Raw genomic sequence first — 16,249 nt, 5'->3', positions numbered from 1 at the left:
ATGACCTAAGTCACAGTTAACTTCTCTAACAATACACCTCATATTTAACCATAAATATCTTATGAACCATAACCGACACCAAAAATTCCTTTTGAGGATTGAGAAAGTCCTAACAACATACTTTATTTTCATTGCAATTAAACTTCTCCAGCACGTCACATTTTGTAGCTATAATATGATGCAATTAGTCAAAATAGCCCTTTTTTGCATCTTTAATTGCAAATTTCTCAAACTTGTGACGTGTGGAGCAATTTGGAAACCGGATTCGTGTTCAGCATCCAAAAAACTATAAGAAACGACTAGTCTCGTTCCGGTGTTTTTTGTTTGTTGAACTGTGTAATGAACGTAATTGTGCGTGTGATGTGATACTGTTTGTTAAAAGCAAAATGAATGATATAAGTGATACAAGTGGATAATTATATGATATGACGTCGACGATTAATTCCGATATCCGTCATCGGAAAGCTTCAACTGCTGGCGGATTATCGAGCGCGATACTTTCTTGGTTACTTCCAAGTAATGATTATCGTTAAGAGAAAATGCAACGTGTTATGTTAATCATCCTGTGTACGGTTAGTCAAGTTTATTTGGTCTCTCTTTGAGTGACGGTTCGAGTAAAAAGGGCATTACGGAAGAAAACTCGCATTTTTTCCTGGATGCTGCGGACGGGCAGACCCGAGGGTAGAACTGACTGTTAATCCCGTGCCAGTTTCGAAACAATTTGTGTCCGTCAAAGGCCGCAGCCGGAATAATCCGGAATCGCCACGATGCCGCGCAGCTTACACGGTTTATCGCAAATGCATTCCGTGTTTCTCCTCCGAACTATAACTCTTTCGGGCGACGCGAGACATTACTGGAATTTCTCGTCTCTCATACGATCCCCTTCTCGTGAGCATCTCGAGAGCGCCTCTCAGTGTCTTCGGTACGGAATATCCCCGGTGCACGCGAACGATTTAGAAATATTCGCGAAGAGAGAAATTCCGCTGGTCTCTCGTCTCCCCGCCAGAGCGTCTTTTATCAGTGATTTACGCTTGAACCGCCGTCAACGCGATGCGACATGATGGAATGCCTAATTCCGTCGTGTACGAACATGAGTCGTAAGAAATCGAAAGGTTCTCTTCATGGTCAAACTAAAGTTGGCGAATCGTCTAAATGATTATCCATATTTGAAATATTTTAGATAAACCTAACAGCACGATACGCAAAATACGTGGAGTCTTCTCAACCGGAACTCTTCTCACGTCGAGTGCCAGAATCATTATTACAAGACAGATAATAAATTATATTTTTATTACGTAATGTACACGTAAGTACTCGAAATCGGTTGCGTTGATCCGAATTTTACAATACATAAATAAATTATATAAATAATTATTCGGATAATTAATTTTATCATCTTTCTGCGAGAAGATTTACAAAAATATTGGGTCGTCCGGAAAGTTCGTGCCGATTTTGAAGGAAAATTCAAAGGCAACATTGTTTTATGTCGATAAATATTTATTGACTTATGTATGCACCGTTTTGTTTCACAACCTTTGTCCATCTTTCACGCAACTGGAAGATTCCATTCTCCCAGAACTTCTTAGGTTTCTCGGCGAAAAACTCCTCAAGGTGGTTTTTTATGTCGATCAAAGAGTTGAAGTTCTTGCCGCTAGGAGAATTTTGCAAAGACCTAAATAAGTGAAAGTCTGAAGGTGCAATGTCTGGTGAATACGGTGGGTGAGGTGGCACATCCCAGCCAAACTCCAACAATTTTTGTCGGGTAGTCAAAGAAACATGAGGTCTGGCATTGTCCTGATGGAACACGACGCCCTTCCTATTAGCTAATTCTGGACGTTTTTCCTGAATCGCTGTCTTTAATTCGTCCAGTTGCGAGCAGTACTTATCTGCATTTATCGTTTGGTTGTGTGGTAGGAGCTCATAATATAGGATTCCTTTCCAATCCCACCAGACACAGAGCATGACTTTTTTTGGACGAAGGCCGGCTTTCGGAGTGGTTAATGCTGGTTCATTTCGCTTACCCCAGGATCTTTTTCGTTCTACATTGTTGTAAATGATCCATTTTTCGTCACCCGTCACTAATTGCTTCAAAAATGGTACGTTTTCGTTGCGCTTGTACAGCGAGTCGCAGATGGAAATGCGATCCATTAAATTTTTTCGACCAAATTATGCGGAACCCATACATCATAGCGACTTACGTAACCAAGCTTCACTACATGATCGTGGACAGTGGTTTTCGATATTTTCAGTATCTCTGCTAATTCGCGTGTCGTGTAGCGCGGGTTATTCTCGATCAGTGTCTTGATTTGGTCATCATCAGTAGTAGAGGGTCTGCCCGAGCGTTCTTGGTCTTTAAGGTTAAAATCACCAGCTCTAAACTTAGCGAACCACTTACGTACGGTTCTTTCAGCTAAAGCGCCTTCTCCGTAAACAGAACATATCGAATTTGTTGCTTGTGAGACATTTTTGCCTTTCCGGTAATAGAAAAGCATCAAGTGTCTAAAATGTTCTTTGTTTTCTTCCATCTTCAAACGAGTACAAAACTGACACGAATCAATTTATCTCAAAAAACTTTTGTCCTAAAGATGCGTTGAAATGTCACCTTTAAGCATATGTATATAAATCGTATGTTTTCAATAACATTGATATATTCAGACATGTTCCAACGCCATCTATTAAAAATCGGCACGAACCTTCCGGACGACCCAATACATAGATCAGGTTTTACAGTAACGTTCCAACGTGATTAAAATTTTACATTATAAATAATCGATTAATCGATTCACTTTGCATTCAACGGATACCAATATGTGGGCACGATTGCACGACCTACGCCAACCAAGGGTTGCAGCAGGGCATGACGCGTGCATCAGTTTATTTGCCACGTTAACGTGCGCACATGCGGTACGAGCCAATGCAGCGTAATTTATGCCTCGGTGTGTGCGAATAATTTACGCGAAATCCTCGTCCTTGTCGTTCTTGCGGGCCCCGAGTGAATTAAAATTCACATTGTCGAAACAATCCGTACTCGTCCCACGAGCGCGGGATTATTATAAACACATTTCTCCGCCGCACGTGAGTTTTATTTCGAAGCGGTGAAATCTGCATATTTTTAACGTTTACGAGCGTGCTTATTAATGCGCGCTTCAATTAGCTGTTTTTAACATTCGCAAATTTCGCGCTCATTAAACCGACCGCCCGCCAATGCGCGCAGTCTATTCGGACGATAAAAGAATGTCTGGTCGATAATTATTTAAACGTTCGCCGCCTTAGGACACCCTCGGGCTTAACAAAATCGATCATTCGTGCTCCTGATCACGAACGAGAACCGATAATTTCCAACGTAACTGATTCTTAGATAAGCCGTATCGCGGATAAGAAAGCATGTAACAGAAAATTAGCGGCACGTTAAAAGACGGAAACGTATACCTGTCGGTCTATTAATAATGAGTACAACATGTACCGCAATTCGTTACTGACGATTGCCGGAGTGATCAACCGTAAAACGTTACGATAAACGCGCGGTTTTTCCCTCAATTTTACCTCCGCCGGCTCTCTCTAATGTGAAAATAAACAGTGCTATCTGCGTCGTTAATTACGACCCGATAATAAACACTGGTTGAACGTCGACCAGCCTAACGGTGCAACGTTGAAGAACATCTTGCCGGTGGAAATTGCCGCGTCGTAACTTTGCAACAACGCGCGCGCGTTTCATCCATTAGACGCGGGGCGTGAAATAATTAATAAATTTTATCGGCGAGATGAGGCTCCGCCGTCGATAATCCACTCGCGCGCGCACAGCCTGACGATTAGCGTTACCGTGCTGCGCTTACGCGAGCTCGGGATATCTTTCTCGACCAGGCCCCGTTACGTCACCCGTAATTTCGTAATCGAGAAATCATTTCCACCGGGTAGATTTCGCGCGAAGACATTCATCTCGACGCGAATAATTATCGTCCCGGATTGGTCGACAGCGTCGGAGCGCGGCAATTTATTAATTAATCGAGACGAGCATTTTTACCTAGAGCTACGACATACAGGAATGAATCCTCGGGTTATCTCGTAGCCTGCAAACGCAACGGGCACTCGTTCAACTCGAAATGCCGCGGCTGAAACGCTGGCAATGTTTGACTCGTTTGAGCGGCATTGCGGAAAACGAGGGACTTTCGGTAGTTACGAACTCCGCTCGCTGGCCTTTGCCGGCTAGATTTGCAGGTAGATCTGCGTACCGTAGATTGTAATGCGATACGATTGGAATGTTCGTGTAACTGCGCGTTATGTTTGACGGCAATGAATTAGAGATATTAAGGGGGTATTCTAGTGTAGCATGTCAGAAAAATCGGATTTTTTTGGCATATTTTGCAAGTATATGGTATGGAAAATATGTCTGCGAGAAGATTTAGCCCGATTCGCAAAATTAACAAAGTAATAGCACCTAATAGAAAATAACTCCGGCGCGCGCTCGGCGGTTGGACCGCGCGGCACACAACAGAGCATTTTGTTAGTATTTTAGGTAGGGTCGGAAGATCGTTATTCTTTGAAGGTCGTACATTTGAATTGCAGCCTTTGTATAGTACAGGTTATATAGTACAATGAATCTCTAAATTCATTGATTTGGACTTTTGCTCCAAAACATCTCCATGCTGGCGTGAAAGTTGTTGAAACAGCAATTTTCTTGGCAGTTATAATTTTCAATAAAGGATTTATGCCAATTTTCAAACTTATGAACGTGATGGGAGTTAGTATTGGTCAGCAAGCGGTGATGCACGCAACTCCCGGAACGAAGCTCGTATCACCCGCTCGGAGCGGCGCTCCACTAACTTCTCTCGAGATCAGAGAATGAATCGCAGGGAAGAGAGATCGGCTCTGCAGGACTTCTACGAACAAGAGGAATGTCCCCTGTATGGCCCTGGACTAGCCGATTGATCGTAAGTAACATTATCTCTATGTAATCAGTATGAAAAACTTTAAACGTGTTTTTCTCGAAACCACGTTTTTCAAATTGGTTCCCATGATATCTCAAAAACCAGTTAATCAATTGACTCAGGCTTTTGCACACATCTTCAGTATATGTGTGGCTATAGCCCCTACCACAATCAAGTCGAAATATTGTTTTTTGGAATTTCTACAGCCCTTCAATGGTGAAAAAAATGGCACAAATCGAAACTTAATTTTCTCAATGAAGTCATGTTTTAAATTTTCAACATTTTTTTTCATTCTGGTACCTGCTATAGCCACACTCATACTAATTAAGAATCTCTTTGGTTTTTTGTTTCAGATGAGCAGAACAGCTGAAATCATGGGAACCATAGACCAACTTTTTTTTCATGTTCTTATTTAATATCATGTGCAGCGCTTATTTATAGTTATTGTCTAATACAAAAATTTGGAAACATACACCAAATATGTATGAATAAGCAGGGAAAACCCTGCCTCAAAAAACCTTATACTTTTTTCAAAAACAATTCACCAAAATAGCATACAAATTCCGCTTTTACACTAGAATACCCCCTTAAGGGGGTATTCTAGTGTAGCATGTCAGAAAAATCGAATTTTTTGGCATATTTTGCAAGTATGTGGTATGGAAAATATGTCTGCGAGAAGATTTAGCCCGATTCGCAAAATTAACAAAGTAATAGCACCTAATAGAAAATAACTCCGGCGCGCGCTCGGCGGTTGGACCGCGCGGCACACAACAGAGCATTGTGTTAGTATTTTAGGTAGGATCGGAAGATCGTTATTCTTTGAAGGTCGTACATTTGAATTGGAGCCTTTGTATAGTACAGGTTATATAGTACAATGAATCTCTAAATTCATTGATTTGGACTTTTGCTCCAAAACATCTCCATGCTGGCGTGAAAGTTGTTGAAACAGCAATTTTCTTGGCAGTTATAATTTTCAATAAAGGATTTATGCCAATTTTCAAACTTATGAACGTGATGGGAGTTAGTATTGGTCAGCAAGCGGTGATGCACGCAACTCCCGGAACGAAGCTCGTATCACCCGCTCGGAGCGGCGCTCCACTAACTTCTCTCGAGATCAGAGAATGAATCGCAGGGAAGAGAGATCGGCTCTGCAGGACTTCTACGAACAAGAGGAATGTCCCCTGTATGGCCCTGGACTAGCCGATTGATCGTAAGTAACATTATCTCTATGTAATCAGTATGAAAACTTTAAACGTGTTTTTCTCGAAACCACGTTTTTCAAATTGGTTCCCATGATATCTCAAAAACCAGTTAATCAATTGACTCAGGCTTTTGCACACATCTTCAGTATATGTGTGGCTATAGCCCCTACCACAATCAAGTCGAAATATTGTTTTTTGGAATTTCTACAGCCCTTCAATGGTGAAAAAAATGGCACAAATCGAAACTTAATTTTCTCAATGAAGTCATGTTTTAAATTTTCAACATTTTTTTTCATTCTGGTACCTGCTATAGCCACACTCATACTAATTAAGAATCTCTTTGGTTTTTTGTTTCAGATGAGCAGAACAGCTGAAATCATGGGAACCATAGACCAACTTTTTTTTCATGTTCTTATTTAATATCATGTGCAGCGCTTATTTATAGTTATTGTCTAATACAAAAATTTGGAAACATACACCAAATATGTATGAATAAGCAGGGAAAACCCTGCCTCAAAAAACCTTATACTTTTTTCAAAAACAATTCACCAAAATAGCATACAAATTCCGCTTTTACACTAGAATACCCCCTTAAGGGGGTATTCTAGTGTAGCATGTCAGAAAAATCGAATTTTTTGGCATATTTTGCAAGTATATGGTATGGAAAATATGTCTGCGAGAAGATTTAGCCCGATTCGCAAAATTAACAAAGTAATAGCACCTAATAGAAAATAACTCCGGCGCGCGCTCGGCGGTTGGACCGCGCGGCACACAACAGAGCATTGTGTTAGTATTTTAGGTAGGATCGGAAGATCGTTATTCTTTGAAGGTCGTACATTTGAATTGGAGCCTTTGTATAGTACAGGTTATATAGTACAATGAATCTCTAAATTCATTGATTTGGACTTTTGCTCCAAAACATCTCCATGCTGGCGTGAAAGTTGTTGAAACAGCAATTTTCTTGGCAGTTATAATTTTCAATAAAGGATTTATGCCAATTTTCAAACTTATGAACGTGATGGGAGTTAGTATTGGTCAGCAAGCGGTGATGCACGCAACTCCCGGAACGAAGCTCGTATCACCCGCTCGGAGCGGCGCTCCACTAACTTCTCTCGAGATCAGAGAATGAATCGCAGGGAAGAGAGATCGGCTCTGCAGGACTTCTACGAACAAGAGGAATGTCCCCTGTATGGCCCTGGACTAGCCGATTGATCGTAAGTAACATTATCTCTATGTAATCAGTATGACAAACTTTAAACGTGTTTTTCTCGAAACCACGTTTTTCAAATTGGTTCCCATGATATCTCAAAAACCAGTTAATCAATTGACTCAGGCTTTTGCACACATCTGCAGTATATGTGTGGCTATAGCCCCTACCACAATCAAGTCGAAATATTGTTTTTTGGAATTTCTACAGCCCTTCAATGGTGAAAAAAATGGCACAAATCGAAACTTAATTTTCTCAATGAAGTCATGTTTTAAATTTTCAACATTTTTTTTCATTCTGGTACCTGCTATAGCCACACTCATACTAATTAAGAATCTCTTTGGTTTTTTTGTTTCAGATGAGCAGAACAGCTGAAATCATGGGAACCATGGACCAACTTTTTTTTCATGTTCTTATTTAATATCATGTGCAGCGCTTATTTATAGTTATTGTCTACTACAAAAATTTGGAAACATACACCAAATACGTATGAATAAGCAGGGAAAACCCTGCCTCAAAAAACCTTATACTTTTTTCAAAAAAATTCACCAAAATAGCATACAAATTCCGCTTTTACACTAGAATACCCCCTTAACTCGCCGTACGTGAAGTAGCGCGGGCCAATCGGCCGATCGTTATACAGCAGCGATAATAGCAAAGATATCGATTGATCGATTTAATCGTTCCCGACGAGACGAGAAAAAATCTAATTGAAGTAGCCACGTACGATCGTTGCGGAGAGAAAAAAAGAAGATCGAAGAGAAAGTAGATCTCTTTAAACGTATAATCGAGCAGCGGTGCATGTGTGTATGTGTGTTACAGTTTCTCATGAAGTATGCACGCGTTAGAGAAGGTCGCGCTTACCGTCTGCACGTTTTCATTGAGATTCCTCGAAAGATTACCGAGATTAACGTACGATTTGCCTGTTATATCGGTGAGTTTCACATGCTTCCGTGCGCTGCGAAAATTGTTCCTGCGAAATCACATTACGCGCGTATGCGAGAAATGGGCAGAATGCAGATTCAAAGTCTCGCTCTTTTCGGAAGAAAAATACACAGTTTAGATTACGCGTTTGCCGCAAATTAAATAAATAAATACACGTTGCAATCGATTGGAAAAACTTGTTGCATACAGCGAGTTACTAAAATTGCATGTTCTTTCGACTTTATTATGTAATCCTTGATCGCAATAAATATGTCAGGAAATAAGCTTTTATTTATAATATTCTAATGATGTCGATACTATTTATTATAAAATATAACAGAATATAATTTATCGATTGCTTATCAAATCACTAGGAATATTCTTTTCTTTTCTTTTCTTTTTTCTCTCTTTCGCTCTTCGCTCTTTCTGTCTGTCTTCCCTCAGTACCTGTGTGCCTTGTTGTGTGTAGCTGTATATGTGTGCGACGATCTTGAGTCTTTTTCTGATCACTATCAGTTGACTATCTAGACAGACTGACTATCTGTATCTCGAATCACACCTGCCTGTCTTCTTAATTTTTCCTCTTTATTTTGCATCCGTCAATATTCTTTCCAGTCGTTGGTAATGGTATCGATATTGCAACAAGATATACAACTAGGACATAATTAATGCGTTGACCAACATTCTTCGTGGCCTCTCGGACAGGCACTCCGTTGTCTACAAAATTACAAAACTCTGACGACTTTTTTTATCTTTATCTTTTGCTTGGACTCGTTTTATTTTCCGAGTTGTGGAACTGGCGCCTCCAATTACAGGACGGCTGCAAATGCGTCGTTTTCACGGATACACGGAGAGTCTATTTCGGATTTCCGCACCTGCGAACAGACCCGACCGTTCTACTGACCCTAAAAAGGAATCGCGCCGGTGCGAGGCGTAGGATGAGAGGAGCCCAAAGCTGCCGACCCACGCTCGATCATCGTCGTGTGGATTCACTGTCACACGGCCTAAAAGCTGTCTGAATATGGGATAAACCTGTCACGCGGCGTAGATCCCTTTCCACGATAACGAGAGAACCAGGATATCGCTGTCCCGCCCGCAACGCGTCGCGCATTTTCAATAACGTGTAACGCGCCGCACGACGTCCGATGCTCCAGAAATATTCTCCGGCGAATTATTCGATCCTCCTCCCTTCCCCCGCCACCTCCAGCAATCAAGCGTTACGATAACCCCACATTTCATCGAACCGAATATCGACCCTGACACGTGCTACCGATAACATAATTTCTTGTAATAAGCAGTATTATCGCGATAAATTATCGAAAACATTTTTAACGAGTAGAATTGTCTTCAAATGTTTGAGTTTACATTTGAGTTATCCGTTCAAGATACAAGAGTTTATTATTCTTTCATCATAACGATTTCAGCAGTCATTATGTCGATTACTTCCTCATTAATTTTATCTATTAGGTTGTTCATTAAGTTCTGCGGTTTTCTTGATAGATAGCGTTTGTCCATTGAAAAAGATAGCATGCATCGCCTGAACCGCAGATTGCCGCATACTCCGTGACAGGTTAGACAACGCTTGACATTTCGCCAGAGTCTTTGTTGTGTTTTGACGTGTTGTGTGTACGCGCTATTCATTGAAAATGGAGGATCAAAAGGTGCATTTTCGGCACATTTTGCTATTTTTCTTCCGCAAAGGAGTAAAAGCGACGGACGCACAACGTGAGATATGTGGCGTGTACGGGGACTCGGCCATAAGCGCTGACACTTGTCAGCGTTGGTTTGCGCGCTTTCGTTCCGGAGATGTGAACGTCTCCGATGCTGCTCGCTCCGGTCGTCCATCCACCACTGACGACGACCAAATCGTGGCCGCAATCAAAGCAGACCGACACCTGACGACGCGGGAGATCGCGGAGCGCTTCGACATCGCCCATACAACGGTTGCGCAGCGATTAAAACGGCTTGGGATGTCGAAAAAAGCAGATGTTTGGGTCCCTCACGAGCTCACCGAAAAGAACATTTTGGACCGCGTCATGATCTGTGAATCCCTGCTGAAATGGAACTCGCTGGAGGCCTTTCTCAAACGGGTGGTCGCGGGAGATGAAAAATGGGTGGTATATAACAACATTCGACGCAAGCGGTCATGGTGCGGTCCGGGTGAGTCGTCACAATCGGTTGCCAAAGCGGATTTGCATCCGAAGAAAGTGATGCTGAGTGTGTGATGGGATTGGCGAGGCGTCCTGTACTTCGAGCTGCTTCCGCGCGGTCAGACCATCGACGCCGAGAAGCATTGCGCTCAGCTAGAAAAATTGAAGCAGGCAGTGGCGGAGAAGCGGCCGGAATTGGCGAACAGGAAGGGCGTTGTCTTCCACCACGACAACGCCAAACCACACACTGCTTTGGTGACCAAGAAGAAGTTGAAGTGCTTTGGCTGGGAAGTCATGCAGCACCCACCGTACTCCCCAGACCTTGCGCCGTCGGATTACCATCTGTTCCGGTCACTCCAAAACAATCTCGACGGGCAGCGCTTTAATTCAGTGGACGATATTCAAACGTACTTGAAGGACTTTTTCGCGCAGAAGTCGCGCGACTTCTACAAACGCGGCATTATGTCCCTTCCAGAACGTTGGCAGAAGGTGGTCGATCAAGATGGACAATACATTCTATTGGGTCGTCCGGAAAGTTCGTGCCGATTTTGAAGGAAAATTCAAAGGCAACATTTTTTTATGTCGATAAATATTTATTGTCTTATGTATGCACCGTTTTGTTTCACAACCTTTATCCATCTTTCGCGCAACTGGAAGATTTCATTCTCCCAGAACTTCTTAGGTTTCTCGGCGAAAAACTCCTCAAGGTGGTTTTTTATGTCGATCAAAGAGTTGAAGTTCTTGCCGCTAGAATTGCAAAGACTAATAATGAAATCTGAAGTGCAATGTCTGGGAATACGGGGGAGTAGCAATCCAGCACCTCCACATTTTTCGGTATAGACATGAGGTCTGCATTGTCTGATACACGAGCTCTTTTTGCTAATTTGGACTTTTTGAATCCTGTTTTATTCGTCCAGTTGCAGCATATTTCTGCATTTATGTTTTTTTTAGTCTATATAATTCCTTTCATCCAAACAAATTTTTTTTTTTCACGTTAATTGTTCATTTCGCTTACCCAATTTTTTCGTTTACTTGTTGTATGATCCATTTTTTCCCGTCACTAATTGTTATGGTATTTTTTTGCGCTTGTACGCGAGTCATATGATCCATTATTTTTTTGGCAATTATGCAAATTATAGATACGTAACCTTCACTACATGATCTATAGTTTTTCGATATTTTCAGTATCTCTGCTAATTCGCGTGTCGTGTAGCGCGGGTTATTCTCGATCAGTGTCTTGATTTGGTCATCATCAGTAGTAGAGGTCTGCCCGAGCGTTCTTGGTCTTTAAGGTTAAAATCACCAGCTCTAAACTTAGCGAACCACTTATGTACGGTTCTTTCAGCTAAAGCGCCTTCTCCGTAAACAGAACATATCGAATTTGTTGCTTGTGAGGCATTTTTGCCTTTCCGGTAATAGAAAAGCATCAAGTGTCTAAAATGTTCTTTGTTTTCTTCCATCTTCAAAAGAGTACAAAACTGACACGACTCAATTTATCTCAAAAAACTTTTTTCCTAAAGATGCGTTGAAATGTCACCTTTAAGCATATGTATATAAATCGTATGTTTTCAATAACATTGATATATTCAGACATGTTCCAACGCCATCTATTAAAAATCGGCACGAACTTTCCGGACGACCCAATAGATTGAATAAATGTGTAAGTGCAATAGATTTATGTTTTAATTTAGGGCAAAAAAACCGCAGAACTTAATGAACAACCTAATATGTTATGCTTTGGTTTTCCAGATTTTAATCAGTTGGAGTACGAGTACTTTATATGTTTAATAAATATTAAAAAGTTCGTAGTAATGCAAGGTGCTATCAATATAGACTAAAATAATAATTCTCTTTTCCTTGTAAAGTATCATTTAATCTTTATCGAGGACTGACGTAGAAAGTGAAAACGATCCTCCATCTTACGAAAGGATTTCTGGAAGCCTTAATGGCTCGTTATTTATTTGTTAATATCCGGGAGAGTCAGTGAATTTCTCTAGTTTGTAAAATCGACCTCAAGCTAATTATAGTCCCCTCGGATCGTCTCATCGGTTTCGACGGGTTTCGAAAAGAGCCCGGAGCAGCGAGCAATCGCGCTATCGACGACGCGCGCTCGCCACTCGCCGACACCAGAACGTGACCATTTAAGGTCGAGTCGCCTCGCCACCTCCCGATTCATTGTCGGGCCGGGTTCACCTTCGATGATGACGCTTACAGCGCGCACACGGTCGTTTAGATTTCACCTCGAAGGTGTTGCCGTCGCGCCAGGAAATTGCGTTCTTTCCTCTTTATGTGCGCCATCGCGAGTTATTGCGCGATCGACGGGAGATCGTATAATCGCGCGCGCGCCCCTGCGATACGCGCACCGTATATTTTAATAGCGCCATTTACTTTAATTATGGCACTTTTTGTCGTCTTTCATGGTCTCCTGTGTCGTCCGTCGTTCGCCGAAAATGATGTCGATAACGCGTACGATTACGTTCGATTATATCGGTATAACGTGAGCGCTCGCTCCGAGAGTCCCAAGATTGTCGGAAAATGGACGTGTAACGCGATTACATGTCCATTAAGCCAATGAGCCATTAAGATCCATTGTCCGAAGCGAGTTGGCGAAGCCACCGGTGCCTCTTCCGAGTAATACACTTTCTGTACAGGCGTACCTGAGTCGTGACGTCATTAATCACATTAACGGCGCGACGAAAAAATTTTTTCGTGGATCACGAATGGGCGGCCCGCTGTCGTCGGTTTCTGTCAATTCGGGTGCCTCGCCGGAATTAATACGGTCGCGCGGATTATATTCCCCAGGCCGAGACCTCCCTAAGTGATTACCCTCCCCCGTCCCGCGCGCGCTCCCTCGTGCGCAATTAACAGCGACGATGATGTGCGCTTTCGGCGATAATCGTGAGCGAAATTACCGCGACGTGACTCTTAAAAGCGACGTCTCAGGTCCTGTTACACCGTGGCCGATAAAACTTGCACGCCTCGTCGTTCGCGACTCGTAATCCTCGCTCGCGGGCAAGGGTTTTAAGAAGACGAGGAAGAAAGTAAGGGGAGAAAACTCGCGTACCTCGTAACTCTCTGCGTGGCGCCTCCCAAGACCGAGCCCTCCTCCTTGAGACTCGGATAAATCTGCAACAGAAGCAATGTGAATATTATACACCCTCTCGTTATCGTTCCGTGCGTCCTCACGAAAGTTTAGATGAAGAGCAAAATGTTTTTTCGTTCGTGAATAAATTAACACTCTCATTACAGGTATTAGGTCATTAACTGATTAACGACAACAAATTAACGCTCTCATTATTTGGTCATTAAGTAATTAATGACCTAATTAATTAAGTAATTCCAGTCGCATCTAGATGACGATGAATCAAACTAATTAATATACAACATGCGTTTAAATAAATCCCCGCGAGCGAGGATTTATTTAAACGCATGTTGTATATTAATTTTGGTAATTATGTACTTTAACGGACCCAGCCCCGATGACCTTGACCTTGACATATGTTGTCAATGTCACCCTCCTGAGTGACCTTGAAGAAGTTTTAGCCGTCACTCGTCGTTTGTTAAAAACTTATAAACAAAAGAAATTTCGAAAATATAGTAGTTATTTTGAAAGAATATTGAATATTGAAAGATATAAACGATGAATATGTATATGAACGAAGAAAGGAAAGTCATTTAAAGCAGTGAATTGTTAATATATAGAATAGTTTCTTTTAATATAAGTACAAAGTATTCTTCACTTTAACCAAAAGCACAAACAGTTAAATACAAAGTATTCTCTGCTTTAACCTAACCTAACCTAATCTGGTTAGGTTATATTTTCCGAAACTGGAGCCCCGGACACATACGCTCGTTTTCAGCCTGCTTCGCGGGAAGGCGGAGGAAAGGGGCTTTGCCCCTCCCCCCGCCGGAATCCGTGGCGTGTACCAGGTGATCAAAATCTGCACGGTGAAATCTGGCCCCCCCGCCAGGGCCAGTGTAACAGATTTCACCGTGCAGATTTTGATCACCTGGCACACGCCACGGATTCCGGCGGGGGGAGGGGCAAAGCCCCGTCCCCCGCCCCCCCCCCCCGCGAAGCGGGCTGAAAACGAGCGTATGTGTCCGGGGCTCCAGTTTCGGAAAATATAACCTAACCCAAACCTATTTCTGATTTAAAGCTAAAATTCCATCAAATATACTCTTTCGTAAACGTATATGGTATCGTAGTAAAATTATGCTTTATTCATTAAACATTTTTGTTAATAACTTTTTAACAAACAACGAGCGAAGGGTGAAACCTAGTGCGGGTTATTCGGAAAGGTGACTTTTGTAATATACGTCAAACTCAAGTCCTTGCTTCGCGTGGACAGCTGAAAATTCGTGCAAAATTATTAAACTTCTTTTGTTAATAACTTTTTAATAAACAACGAGCGACGGCTAAAACCTCTTCAAGGTCACTCAGGAGGGTGACCTTGACAACATATGTCAAGGTCAAGGTCATCGGGGCTGGGTCCGTTAAAGTACATAATTACCATCGTAGGGAAAATAGCAGCTTGCGTGCAAAAGGATTTTGGGCAAAACGGTTCAAGACATTCTTAGAGTCTGGGTGAACGAAAAGAAGTTCCGTTCACAAAACGTTCCATATCTCCACGAAGATTTACTACGGAGGAAACATTTTCCATTATGTCGGTTATCGCGAGAGTGCCGCGGTTTTGGGGACGAGTACTCTATCTGAAACGCGACGAGGAGTAAAAAAAAGGGGGGAAACACCGTCGACTTGAAGCTTGAATATCCTCACGAGCAATTACTTCGAAGCGAGGAGTAGCAAGCTCAACGACGGCGACGAAGTGACGCGAAACAATTACGTAAAATTAAGCGGGATGATTCTGTTTCGTCGACGGTTAAAGGTAGCGACGTTGTCGATTAATAAGTCATTAAAGAGCACAATTACGTCGACGCGCCCTTAGGTCGGGCGAATGCGAGGGTGACTCTCCCAGGCAGGCGTGAGAGATGCGAGGCGGATGAAGGATCGTCGAATCGATCGTATGATGAGCCGATTAAGCTAATTCGCATTATCTGGTTCGTTTACTCGACCGAAAACTGCTCGACGCGACCGTTTGTGTCCCGCGTATCGCGGTCTTCCTTAAACAGATCATGGAATTCATTTTTTATTCGAAAATTGAACATTTCCAAATTTCTGTAAACAGAGCAGTTACTTCTCTCGATTTATTATCGCAAATCTCGGCGCCGCGAAACGTTGCAGGCTAGCTTTTGTGATTCTTTCGTAGAGCAAGTTGCGTTATTCTGCAAGACAGAAAAATATTGAAAATTGATAAAATTGATAAAATTTTTCTCGATTATCGCTCGAAGCGAGGTATCGCTCCGCCTGAAGACTGACGCTCTTGTTGTAATATCGCGAGGAATTGCTCAGGATGAGAGGTTTAGGGGGCTTGATTTTTCGAGGAGGTTTGGACAAGCGCTCAGGTATTTCAACGACGTACGCATTATAGCCTGAAAATTGCAAGCTAAACTAAACGCAATTAGTATCCAATTAGCGTTCTCAGTATCCAATTAACGTTGGCTCCTCATAGAATCCCACTCTTACTTATCCCTCGATAGAATTAAAAGTTGCTAATGAAATTCGGAGCACCCGTTTAATATATCGAGCAAAGTAATTTCGGGTCGCGAAGGATGCTCGCGGCGCGCGATTGTGCTCGTAACTATTGGGTTGGCCAAAAAGTAATTGCGTTTTTTTCCAATAGATGGACATACATGTCTTGAAATGTAACTAATTTCATTCTAAACCGCAAATTCACTATGTAGGTTAACAACTCACAGTTCAAGCTTGTTTTACAAAAA

At 42.2% G+C, this 16,249-nt stretch overlaps 1 protein-coding gene across 2 annotated transcripts in view; it reads right to left on the bottom strand.

Annotated features, from left to right (window-relative positions):
- Positions 1-16,249, bottom strand: part of LOC105285110 — a 44,531-nt gene that overhangs the window by 16,065 nt on the left and 12,217 nt on the right. For both annotated transcript variants that reach the window (XR_003407362.1, XM_026974569.1), the window contains exon 2: positions 13,473-13,534. Coding sequence is in view for 1 of the 2 variants with exons in the window: in XM_026974569.1 (XP_026830370.1) it covers positions 13,473-13,534 (62 nt within the window). In the remaining variant the exon portion in view is untranslated. The remainder of the gene's footprint in view (positions 1-13,472; positions 13,535-16,249) is intronic.

This window comes from Ooceraea biroi, chromosome 13 (genome assembly GCF_003672135.1).
Source record: "Ooceraea biroi isolate clonal line C1 chromosome 13, Obir_v5.4, whole genome shotgun sequence".
Lineage (NCBI taxonomy): Eukaryota > Metazoa > Arthropoda > Insecta > Hymenoptera > Formicidae > Ooceraea > Ooceraea biroi.
The sequence above is the reverse complement of the archived record's forward strand: the minus strand, read 5'-3'. Positions and strand labels throughout refer to the sequence as shown.